The 13,483-nt window shown below is 36.9% G+C and overlaps 1 protein-coding gene across 1 annotated transcript; it reads right to left on the reverse strand.

Moving 5' to 3' along the window:
- Positions 1-805: 805 nt before the first annotated feature.
- On the reverse strand, positions 806-11,373 carry LOC142973378 (uncharacterized). The gene is made up of 9 exons (XM_076115461.1): positions 11,186-11,373; positions 10,525-10,734; positions 8,380-8,502; positions 7,157-7,341; positions 5,765-5,897; positions 5,049-5,208; positions 3,968-4,105; positions 3,580-3,672; positions 806-3,305 (listed from the first exon to the last, which is right to left on the reverse strand). Exons 1-9 carry the CDS (start codon positions 11,296-11,298, stop codon positions 3,201-3,203), a joined length of 1,260 nt encoding a protein of 419 aa, XP_075971576.1. The 5' UTR covers positions 11,299-11,373; the 3' UTR covers positions 806-3,200.
- Positions 11,374-13,483: the final 2,110 nt, after the last annotated feature.

The raw sequence follows: 13,483 nt of genomic DNA on the forward strand, positions 1-13,483 counted from the left end.
GATGTGCGTTTGTTATAGTTCGTTAACTTCATAGAGAGCTTTGGTATTTACAATTTAATCAATTTATACATACATTTATATCACGCCTTTCTTCCAAATGGGTAGGCAGAGACCAAAGAACGCCACTACGATCCCTACAAACTTCCCTTGCCTCATACATCCAATTACAATTTCCCTAGATTTTAATTATTAATGCTATGTACTTCCAAAATAAGGTGGTTGTGGTCAGCGCCGCCGGGTCAGTTGCATACTTACGCTGCGAGTCACTGATGCACAAAATTTAAATTTTTATTTATCTCTGCCATTGTCAGCCGCAAAACTTGCTACAAGGCTCTTTACTATGTTTTGGTCAGTAAGAATTAGGTCACTGTAAAAAATGTGAAAGAACTGTGCTCAGAAGTAGGACAGCAGCAGGTTAAATTACTTTGTAGTAATCTTATACCAACTAATATTATTGTACGAGGGATATCCAGATTCATAATCTTGGGTTATTCCCCGTTTATCGACATACTTTGCACTTGATGTCTTTAGATCAACAACGTACTTATAAAGTTCAACTTTATCTCAACAGCCTATTGTATTAAAAGCATTGTTATTTAATAACACAAAATTAAAGCTACACTCGAAAAGTTATTTCAGAAGTGGTTTACGTCAATAGGTTCAGTTACTTAGGAACGACCCTCCCTCGCTCGTGAGGAGACCCTTGCCCAGCAGCGGGACAGTAATGGATTAAAAAGAAGGTTGCAACGAAAAACGTTAGTTGTTGAATAAAACAGAAGATAGCAATAACAAAAACCTTTATTAGATAATCATAATAAATATTTAACAATTATATTAAAAGTTATTATTCTAGTTTGAACATGATTATCATTTAATATCGTGTTAGTTGACTAAGTTAGAATATAAACGTGAACGTTTTGGTGTAAATAGGAAACATTTGAAAAACTTCTTATTTTTGTCTACTGTTATAAATAACTAACTAATTTTGGTAGTATTATAGCCGAAAACTCAAACGAGACTCAATTTTAGGTAAGTCTTGCTTCACACATTCGGGAGCATAAATCAGCCCAGCCGGGCGGGAAAACCGAATACGTGTATATGAATGCTCGGGAAATGCCGCTCGACATCTGGCCAGTTCTCCAGCCAGGCTCCGTTCAGCCACGCGCCTGAATAAAAACTGAATAAAATTTCGATGACAGCCGGTTCAGCGCCTCTAGCGGTCGTCGTAGAAACTATTTTGGCAGTACATTTTAAATGCCAAACTGTTGAGAATCGTGCTACCAAATATGCTGCCCGAATATGTATGTAGCAAGCCATGCACTTAAGTCTCAATCCGTCACTCACATTGACGTTTATTGAAGCGATTATTTCAAGCATCACTCAAAACTTAGTGTCGTTTAAGTATTCAGCCGATTGTCTACTATTTGGTACCAGATAAAGACCTACATACAATCATTTAATTTTAAATACGTGTTGACAATGTCATTATGTGAATATGCATCTATTATAATGTGAAATTTTAGGATTTCCCGGTGATTCTTATTGTTAATACATAGGACGGGAAACCTATGTTTATTTGAACACATTATTACCTTTATTCGTGTAAATTTGAACTATTATGACAAACTGGCTTCCGCCTGCGACCTTGTCCGCGAACGAATATTTCCCGTGGTAAATAGTACCCTATGTGTTAAGCTATGTTATAAACTATCTGTGTATTAAATTTTATTAAAATCCGTCCAGCAGTTTTTTTTTTAAGAAAAATCCATCCATTTTAACTCTACATATTTTTCATCGAAAAGTATGCCAACTGGCTACCGTTTCTTTTGAGGTTGCTGGTAAAATCCGGTCTGACATAAGATAGTTTTCATATCTTGTTTTAACTATTAAATAGTTCAAATTCCTTAGTAACAGGTACCTAGACAAATCCTAACAATAATCTACTCTCCTCCTACGAAACAGTTAAAGGAAGATAGCACTAAAACCTCTAAAAAATGACCCGAGAGGTCAAAAGTATAAAAATGACAGAAGTAAGGAGTTATGTTAAACACTGTTGGTGGGCACCCATTTCCTTCGAGCGACTGTTTAAATCGCTAATGTTCGTGGCCTTGCTTCAATCAGTCGCACAGTGACTCCGTGACTCATGGGTTGACTTACAATGTGGCATACGTCATATGAATCCGTATGTGATGATGAGGGGAAAATTTCGGTAAAGAATTTTGCATGGTGGTAATTTCATGATTGCTTTTGTGGTTTGGCAGTATAATGTATCAGATTTCTGATCACAAGGTATTGGCTTCAAGTCAGTCGGGTAAAGTACCATTGGACTTTTCTCAATAGTAGGCTTGAGTTTGATAACATATGTTGTGAATGACAATATACTAGCCCCCCTTTTACATGGGAATGAGGAACTGTCGATGTATTTCGTACACCTTTGCCTACACCTTTATGCATAACAGGTGTGATATTATGAATGATAAATTTATTGTTTCTGAATGTTTCTAACAAATTTCAGAGTATAAAGTTGCCTAAGTGCTTTGTTTCAATGTACATTGTTAGTTCTAAGTGTGGCGACAACATTACATTATTCATATCAAATGTTTTATAACTGCATTCTGCGGTTTTGGCCGAGTCATCGCTCGTCTCGGAATGTAATACATTTTGACGGAGCCGTACGCCATCTAATACATGTTTGTGGTCAAAAAGACAGTTGTCATTATCATGATGTCGTGATTAGGAGCGTGGGAAGAACTATGACAAGGTAGGTCAATGACTTAGTTTGTCGAGGAGATCTGAACACAATGACATGAGAGGATAGGCTTAAGCTTTGCAGTGGCTGAAGAAAAGCTGATGACGATCAATGATGGGTTCAAAGTGGGTTAATGTCAAATAATTCAGGAATAAATAGTTTTGAAACTTCTTGCTTGCCTTTTGATCCCTGAAAACATTCAGCTAAATATTATTACCACTAGGAATATCAAAGTGTCCAGTTAGCATCAAAATTGTCTTCGTTAACACCATTATTTCACCACACACGCCTAAACAATATCCAGAATCACATAACGCACTATATTTCAATATCAAATTGTTCTGTTCAAATATTTCCCATGTTTTTGTTCAAAGACCTGTTGTTTTCACAGTAATGTTTCAGCACAGCTGGTGGTGTGTGTGGACTGCATGGTCTACATCCACCAGTCCAATCACCTCCAGATCCTGCAGGTGTTGTCTTTGGACGCGGTGATGATGGCGTCACCAGCGTACGAGTACGCGCAGGAGAATATCTCGCCCTGGTGGCCGGACAAGACCTGGTAAGGAAACCATTATTAGTAGTCGTAAATAGGGTAAGTTGAAGCAAATTTCTTTAGAACCAAAACCTGCGGAATTTAAAACTAGGGCTTAGCAAATACTTAAAAAATAACTGATTGTGCATAAACAACTAATCCGCCCTTTGCTGGAAATAGTAGCAATGCTTAATCGTTAGTTTCTAAATATCTTCTTGCAATAAATGTTGTATTATAAGGCGATTGTAAATGTTCTTAGTTCCTCGACTTCTATTCAATTACTAGGACTAGGATTTACCTGGATGCAGTTCCCCGTAGCACTATTCCAAACCCTAGCACTTCTGTCAGCTGAAGCAGTAAGTAGACATCCACCGGCAGGGCTGAAGCAAACCTGTTCGAAAACAACTTTACTATCAACTCAAAAAAAATACAGGTTAGCTTCACAACTTATGAATAAATGTCTGATAGCCAATCTACTAAATAAAACGACAGCATACGTTCCAAAACAACTGTCAAAATTCGATTTGATAAGCTATGATATTTATCCAGAAGTAGCAATACAAACGAGGCCTGACAAATAACTTATGATGATAAAGCTATTACAATCCCATCACACCAACGCAATCTTAATGAGAGTTGTTTGTTTTTAAAACTAGGATTAATATATTTCTCTGTTTCTGTGGTACCTTAGATACTTCTTCCCGATGTCCCTTCATGACGGCGAGCTCCTTGAAGTCAGCTCTGACGTCATAGATCCTGGCGGAACAGTCACTGGATGACGTCGCCATGCGCTTGCCTGCCCAGTCGAAGCAGATGTCCAGTACCTGTACGAAAAATGTATTACGAGTAGTGCATGATATACTGGGTATATTGATGCTCATTTTTTTAACCTATTACTGTCTCACTGCAGGGCAAGAGTATCAGTCAAACGAGAGGTTAGGCCTTGAGTCCACCGCGCTAGTCAAGTGCGGGTTGGGGACTTTGCATGCTCTAAATAAATGTATTAAGCAAATTTTAGGCATGCAAGGTTTCATCACTTTTGACTCTCAGTCTCACACATACTTAATATCACACCTGTTATACCCGAAGGTTTAGGCACAGGTGTATGAAATGCATATGGGTTTGGCCATTAGTTTCATGTTATAGAATGCAAGCCAATTTCACTCGTGTGTGTTAATCGTAGCATATTATAGTATCGCATTCATATTCTTGAACTTACTTACATTGTATTTTACATAATCTTGGTTAATTCCCATTTCATATTATTAGTATGAGTGAAAATTATTGTTATCAGTTATTGACACAAGACATCATATTTCGTACATTTTCCGACGCAAAAGATTAGCTTTGATGAGTCCTTTATTCGAAGTGTAACAGTCAATTGAGTAGAACCTAATAAATTGAGTTTGTTATTGATTTGCATTCAAAGTTTCAAGAGTTCTCTTCCTAAGAACTACTTCGACAGCAGCTATTAATACTACGCTAACTCGTAAAACTGAACTTTACAGTAGAACCGTTTAAACCTTTTGTAATGAAAAGAACGTTTAGTTAGTGTTGAATAAGATTTGTAACTTCATTACTTTTGTTTATTTCTTAATGAAATTTTTATGTCATATAAAACAACACATTTTAAGACATAAAGAAACGTTTTTAAACCAAAATTTAAGTTAGCGTAGTATAAATAGTTGTTGTAGACTTACATCTTGAAAGCAGTAAAGCACACTATATTCCTTTCTAAAGAACTTAGAAATAATTAAATGTGTTTACCTCATCAGTATGTCCAGACACGGTGGCAAGGCAGGAGCTCTGCCGTGCGTCCCAGAGCTTGGCGCTGCCGTCCAGAGAGGAGGAGCCCACCAGCGAGCTGTCCCAGTTGTACTGCACGTTCGAGATCTCCCCGTCGTGACCTTGCAGCACTGACACACGGCTACAACACAATTATTTACTTCTCACTCCGGTTTCTGAGGTACATTAAACGGTAGTTTATCTATTCAATAGCGTCAAAAGTCATACAAAAAACGCTATTGAATAGATAAACTACCGTTTAATGTACTCAGAAGCCGGGGGTTAGACAGATTTTTTTAACGACTACTCCCGCACTAAGAATTGCTCTTGTATCGCAGGGACAAGCTTACAAACAACGGACACAAAGTACAACCAAACCCGATATAACTATTTGTGGATAGCACAAATAATTGTTCCGTGAGGGGATCGAACCCAAAACCTCCCGACGCAATGGTACCTGGCGACCTCACCACTGCGCCACGGAGACAAAACATGGGTAGACTCCCGAAAAGGTGGTGCGACGACCTAGTGAAAATCGCGGGAAGCCCTTTGATAAACGCTTAAACAAACATTTTTTATTTTGACCAAAGCAGCAATATGTTTGAAAACGTATTGCTATCATTTTTAAAGTAGGCGTTACGTTGTTGTCACTCTCCATTCACTTTTTAGTAAGTTACGTTTTAAATGTTGGTACATACTCTGGTAGTCTAGTGTCCCATATAGATATGGTGCCGTCGAAGGAGCCGGTGATCATCCTCTGACCTTCGTTGGGGTCAAACTGTAGCGCGATGACCTCAGCCGTGTGACCCGCGTAAGAATGAATCTCTTGTCCTAAAACATACAGGTAAATGAAAATAAATGTAAATAGTTGCACACTTGATATCTTCAGCTTACTTCATTCATTTGAAGTAAGCAGTATTATCGAAAATGCCGATCAAATACAAAAAGTTTTTTAGTTCCCACATAGTGTCATAGATGGCGTTACATTACACTAAGTTCACTTCAAGTAGTTCTACCTTAATGATGAGTACCTCGTACCTCACGAACATTTTCTAAATTAATTATGCAAGAAGTTTACCTAGCAGCAAGCTACATAAAGAGCTATTAAATAAACACACAAAATCTTCACAATGCTCTAAAAAGAATTGGTACTCTTATAAGTTCATAAGGCAATAAACCCTAGCTAGTTATTTATTAATCAAAGACAGTTTGATTGAATTCGAAACAACGGAAGTGCGTGTCTTCTATTTAGAATACGAGCTTGAAACATTATTTATGAGGTCAATGATACGACAGACTCATCAATTCTATATACAGCTATCATTAAATCGCTCTGACATAGAAAGGTGTAATTACATGTATATGTAGATAACTGCGGCTAATGTGGATGTGAATTTTGTAAAGGTTATCTGATATTGAATGATAGGGAACTTAGGTTTCAGGAGGTCAAATTAGCATCCGCTTTTCGATAACTTAAAAAAAGGCACGACGTTGCTTCTACTTCTTTTAAAATGATGACTAGATCTACCTAGATAACTAGATCTATCTTAGGCATTGAGGCAGCGGTAAAGCCGAATTATTTCTGAGTAATGTATGAAGACTTGAATGAAAATCTAAGGCGCGCAATGTAGCAAGCTTAACATTTTTTTTTTCGTTACATAACGTAATCGGTCTGTAGAAATCAATATTAGTAAGTATACTATTTATTTTAAACTGATAGAAAAATGTGAAAATATGATTTAAACAATTTTTTTCTTAGTTAAATTATCATATCCGAGGCATGAAAATAAAACTTATCATGGCACTAAACCAATTTGGCGCCCATAGCCAGTTGCATTCACCGGTCGGTAAATGATCTTCGGGTTAAGCAAACCTGACATGGAAAAGTAATTCCATAGATGGATGACCACATGTAGTGATATTTGTACAGGGTGTCTCCGTGCTTCAGAGGGGACGTAAAAATCGATCCAGGTTGTTGTCAATTAAGATAACAGTCGTTAAGCCACGTCAAACTTTGGCACTAGGATGACCATTTTCCATACGATAAGAAGATGGAGACTAAACTAAATCAGCCGTTTGAATTTCCTTACCAGTGTGAGCATCAAACAGCTTAGCAGTATGATCCATGGAGCCAGTGGCGGCGAGGTCTCCTTTAGCATTGAACTGAGTAGCCACGACCTCTCCGCGGTGACCCCACAGTGTCGACAGGCATTCCCCAGTTTCTGGGTCCCAGATCTTCGCTGATTTGTCGAAGGAACCGGTTAAGACGCGGGTGCTGGAAAGAAATGTGTTTAAAACTATTACTAACCCATTATTTGAGCACGAGACTCCTAAAGAAGCAACCTTAGGCCACTTTTCTTGCCGCATGCTTGATGCTAGTTTTATTAGTTATACTTCTAAAAGAACTTCATGGTTGTACAAAGTTTTCTCAGGAAGGATTCCTCAATCGCAATAACATAAAGAAATATACAAAAATAAGAAGAAAGTAGCAAAGTAAATTTATTTCAGGTGCTATAGCGAGAAAAGAATAACATAAATGAAATAAACGCAAAAACCGATATTTCACTAAAGTCTTGGTTTCGCATATTGTCCATCCATTTGTGACCCATAGATTGTTGTTTCATTGTTTATAAAGTTTCCGCGACAAATCAGACGATTAGAGTAGGTACTTCTAGCAAGAGTTGTGTTACAAAAAAGGAAAAATACTCCTATAATACATAGAAACATTGTCACAACAGGAATTTGAACCCGGTAGATGTCTCACATGGGTAATAGTCCAATGCGTCACATGGGCAGTGCTATTTTCCTCAATTATTATTTAATTTGCCTGTTTTGGAAGGCCATATTGCATACCAAGGACGTTTATAAACATTCATAATACCGACCGGCATTGATCTTGAACAGATAAAAATAATTGCCATCTGAATGACAAAGAACGATTACATTTTCGGACTATCATTTACCTAGAATTTGCAAAAATAATAGTTTAGTACAAATTACAATATGAAAACAATAGTTCGCGATTCAGTATCGTACTAACAAACACTGCGACACAAGATCGTGACAATAATATTTAACGCATAAGTTATGGAATAATTTTATGGCTGTCCCAATGGAATACTTTAACTATTTTTACTTTATTACTGAAGAAGTAAGTTTAAAGTTTCAGTGAAAGAGTAAATCCGAACCTTAAATTACATTGCGATTTTTTTGTGAGACTATTAGCTAATAGAGAAAAAACAAATCGAAAACTATCTGTCCGCCGTTAAAATCAGCTTTGTTTATAAAGTTTGAAATAATTAGCAATACTAACCATGCTGGAAAGTTGAATCCGACGGAGTACACGACGTTCTGATGTCCAGACAACGAGTTCAGCTCCTTGCCTGTCTCCACGTCCCAGATCTTACACGTTCTATCATAGCTTCCTGATAGACATCTGTTACAAAATACTGATTAGTTTTGTGTACCGTATCAGTTTATGAGAAAAACTGATAACTAGTAGGTCTCAGTTGTGTTCAGTTTTTAGAATTTCTGCCTCATACTTATATACGTATCGGAGTTGGTGATTGCGACAGGCTTGCTCTAAATCTTAAAAACCACAGTGATCAAACCATTGAATATTGAAATACCAGATACAACTCAAATCACATTGTTCCTTACACATTTAACATACATTATATTATACATCTATGTATCGTATGGTTAGTGGGTCAACCTAGTGTCAAAGTTGTTCAAACGGCCTGAAAGGCCTTTGACGTGGTAGATAACGACTGTTATCTTGATTGACAATAACCGGGACCGACTTTTTATGTGCCTTCCGAAGCACGGGTACATATGTAACTACATGAAATTATGTATTTATCATATGACCAAAGAATGCCACTTACGATAGCTACAAATTTCTTTTGCTTTCATACAGTTATCATACGTCTCTGCTAATCTAGACCTTAAGGTACAAGCCGCAAAAACAATTTCTTCATAAAATAAGTGTGTCATTTGTACCCTGTGACGCTCACAGGTCCGGATCAACAAACCATGACTCATTTTCACCACTTATTATGACGTTGAAACTCGAGGAAAACCGACCTATCTATCAGTGCACAAGCAACGCCTGACCCAAAAGAACTTAACACAATATAAACAAGTTATTGCTTATATAAATTACATAATAACAATGTCTTATTGGAAATCCCACAAGCATTTGTCATCAACAAACAAGCTTCCTTCAATCACTTACTCAACCAATGTTATTAAAATTTATGCTTTCTGTTAGGAACTGCTATGACAAATTTCCTCCTCACAGATTCATATGATGCGTTGTTAGATAGTGAGTAAGCAGGGTTTTCTTACGATGAGAGCATCATGATAGATAAACCTAGGAGATTCAAATCGTGGGTACAATTATCTCTAAGGACGCATTTTTTAATCATGTTTAAGCTGTTTCTACGCTAGGAAAGCCGAGCATGAGCGGAGCACGAGTCGAGCACAAATTTCTTCTAAAAACACGCTCGTTCGAGGCTCTTAAGTCAGTCCACACTACACAAATTTGTGCTCGGTTCCTCTAGCGTAGACGCAGCTTAACGCTTTCTGTGCCGAAGTCAGTCATCATATTAACATTAAACCAATAAATATGTTAACTGACTTTTGTTGTTGTTTTTGAATTAAGCCATTGTTTTTAGCTCTAAGAAAGAGGCACTGAATCTATAGTTACATCGCAAGAAGGGCGCGAATTACTTGTGTTAGTAAATCCATGATCTTTGTTAATTAAAATGCTTCATAGATGTTATACAAAGAGCTATAACGTTGTAATAAAACAGGTGTGCCATCACACGTTACATGTATTAACCTTACAAGGAGCGAAAACATCCATAATTAGTGTTTAATCGTATTTCATTAACTTACGCGATTTATTCCTCGTAATTCCTTTACTATAGCGGTTACTAGCGACATATTCTGATTTAATTAATGGCTGATCGTTTGTTAGTTTATCGTGCACACGTTCATAGCCAGTTGCCTTCACTGGTTAGTAAACGATCTGTAGGTTAAGCAACCCTTGGCGCCGACATTAGGCAGATGAGTTCAGTTGTATTTGAGATGCGTCACCCTGTTCCAGAGGGCACGATGGTTTGTTTCGAGTGTATATTTGTGATCTAAAACTATATGATAGTCAACGCGGACTCCTGCATTTTACTTTGAGTAGCTTAGCGTTTGGACGAAGTTAATTTCCAAATAGCATTTTTATTAGCCTTCTGTTGCATCCTACTGCTGAGCGATGCTCTACCCTTTATCTCTCCAAAACTCTCGATTCGAAAAAGGTGTTTACCACCAAGCAGATACCGAAAAGAAATCAGATCTCCTTTTGGGCCTTCCCCGTTGCCGCCGTATTATCAAAATAGTATTAGATTATAAGAATACTTACTAAACCTATTTTTAAATCGAAACAACAGTAATAACTTACTTGTTTCCACTTTTATCAAAGGCAACATTAGTGAGAGGCAGAACATGCGTCATGAGCGTCTTGTAGATGTAGAACCGCTTGCCCGTGGGACCTTCATGCTCGATGCGCTTCTTCAACGTCACCAGGCACTGCTCCAGCTGGCCGCGGACCTCGTCCGTGATCAGGACCTCGTTCTTGTACAGGTTTGAGGCTATTTCTTTGGTGTCCGAACTGCGGGCAAAGGATATGGATTATGGAACTTACTTGACGATGGGGCGTATTCCTCAAAAATATTATAACTCTGTTGGGTATATGTCTACATTGTCTAACTAAGGTTGTGTCACTAAACAAATAAAAAAAATTGCTCTTGGTGTATTCATATTTTTTTTTTATAATGATTGATCGGTAAAGAATATACGAGTATGAGGCAATGAGAGTGATTCCCCATCGAATAAGAACATAGGTAAGTACAAAACTCACGCCTCTTCTGACATAGGGAGGCACACATACGATCCTTAGCACCCAATATGTAGTCAATACTTATGCGAATAATGGTAGCCGATGGCCGAAGCCAGAAATGCTAAACAACCAAATCTGCAATTTCCTGCACGACCAAATACGATTCGTATTCACCTACATAACAAAGTGCTAATTTTAATCTATAAATCTTTTTCAAACTTACTCAGCATCCAGATCAAGCAGATCAATTTCTTTATTCTTCACGACACCTTTCTGCAAGTACTCCAGGGTGATGCCGGGAGGATGGTACCTCAGGTGGAACTTCAACAGCTTCATGTTCACCGCTCACGTTGCCATATTTTTACAAGACTTTTTATTTTGCGAGTAAAATTGTTTCCAAAATGTGACAGTATTTTGTCAATAATCACGTTGCCATGGTAACCAGGGTTGTTTATGTGGTTATTGGAGAAACTGTAAGCAGGTCAAGGATATTCTTTGTCGTTTATGGTGAGGGTTCATTTAGAGGGTATTTACAAGGGTATGTTTTTATTAACTTGTAAAAGGGGGTAATTGAAAAGTAAATGACTTGACAATTGTAATAAGTACTTTGTAGCCGTTCTATGCTTTACCTTAAAATACACTTAGGTTGCACTCGCCGTGGTCGCAGTATAATGCGTGTTCGCGTTACTTCCCGTATTCTATTACCTATACAATATGTGTTTAGTAGTTCATGTAATTACACATAACTACTTACTAGGACTTACCTATATTTGAAAAAGGTCATATGCATAGTACCTACTCGTAACCGTCCCGTATGCCAAGGTGTATGGATGTGAAGAACTGTTCTTTGGTTCTGCCTATATTGGAAATAGGTGTGGTTTAATGTAACCTATAATATATGTAAAATATTATTTTAAACGCAAAATTGTTACTGAAATAAGAAAATTGCGATTGTAACATAAGTTTGATAGATTAAACTAATCATAGAATTAACACGTTCCAATGTAACCGGACAAGGCAATAAGCCGCTACATTTCTCATATCCTTCTACATTTCACAACGCTTCAGCGAGTTTCTGAACGTTTTGAAACCGACCGTTGTGCCAACATCCCATATAATACTGTGAAAACTACGAGGATGATGTGTTGAAATATTGCTGTTAATTGCACGTGTTTGAACTCCATTTACACGTGTTAAATTTACTAATTTTGTTTGTTGTTAAGGCTGTGGAGCGCGCTGTGTCCAAAAATTATGATACATGTGTATTTTTATGTGAAACTTATTTATGTAGGTCTTTGTTTAACGAAATTATTCGATTAATAAGATTGCTAAAACATAGGAGAGAGATTCTTTGGGGCATTATTATCTTTTTCTATTCTCAAACAATGAAACGATCGAGCAATAGAATTCCCCTATGAAGGAAAGTATTGGATCGGCATTAAGGTTGCATTACAGTAATAAAAGTTACAGCGTTAATACCGGCTATAGTTTCCCAAAAAAACGCAAGAAAGTCATATAATATAAAAATAAATCGCAAAAAAATAAAATATTAATGGCTATTTTCAATTTTTTCGACATCGAGCAGCTAGCATTTATAGCATCAATAAGGTCTGCATAACATAGCTTTTATATATCTCAGTAGTAGAGATAGAAGTGTGTAAGTCTGTGTGTTGTATTTTTTTTTCATTTTAAGCAATGAAAACGTTTAGTCATTACGTATTTATTTCATCTAATAGCAGGCTCAAATATTTGATTACATCGAAACCGGTTAATTTGTTAGGCCGTGAAAGCGGATTGTAATCTCACTTTTTATTTAAAAGGATTTTGCAACTTGATTTCTAATCTTATTGCATTGTATACAATCGAATAAAGGCAATAGTAATGTAGTCTATCTATTTGAACGATTTATTGGATAAATGACAAAGATCATATTATCATAGGTGACGTCTTAAATGTGCGTTGTACACGTAACCGAAGGTCTTGTATGACAAGATGTATGGATGTGAATGTGGCAATGGAAGTCTGTAAGGGTCGTACAAAGTGGCGTTCTTAGGTCTCTGTTCACCGCTGGGAAAAAGGCCTGAATATATGTATGTATGACACATTCTTGCGAATTATTTTACGAACTAAGAAAGTAAATATGCTACTTTTCTTGCTTATTAATATAATGACGCAAAATGAACCGCGGGTAGAAATTAGTACCACAATTCAATATTTTAATTACACATACTTACCAGGATTGTGTTATTGTTATTCACGGTCAATGATTTCAACTTTAGAATTCAAGAAAGAAAGAAAGAAGAAGATTCAATTTCAAGAATAGCGTAATTGAACAATTAATGTCGTCATTGCTGACAAATGATGACACGAAAGAATATTATGTAGCTTTTTTAATATAAATGTATTAAACTTTTCTAAAAACGAAAACGTCCTCTAAGCAAAACGCATAAAAACAGATCATAGCACATATTATATTTTTATAAAAATTGTGTTACATGGGTATTTTAATTTAGACTTTTTT

This window comes from Anticarsia gemmatalis, chromosome 1, assembly GCF_050436995.1.
Source record: "Anticarsia gemmatalis isolate Benzon Research Colony breed Stoneville strain chromosome 1, ilAntGemm2 primary, whole genome shotgun sequence".
Taxonomy (NCBI): Eukaryota; Metazoa; Arthropoda; class Insecta; order Lepidoptera; family Erebidae; genus Anticarsia; species Anticarsia gemmatalis.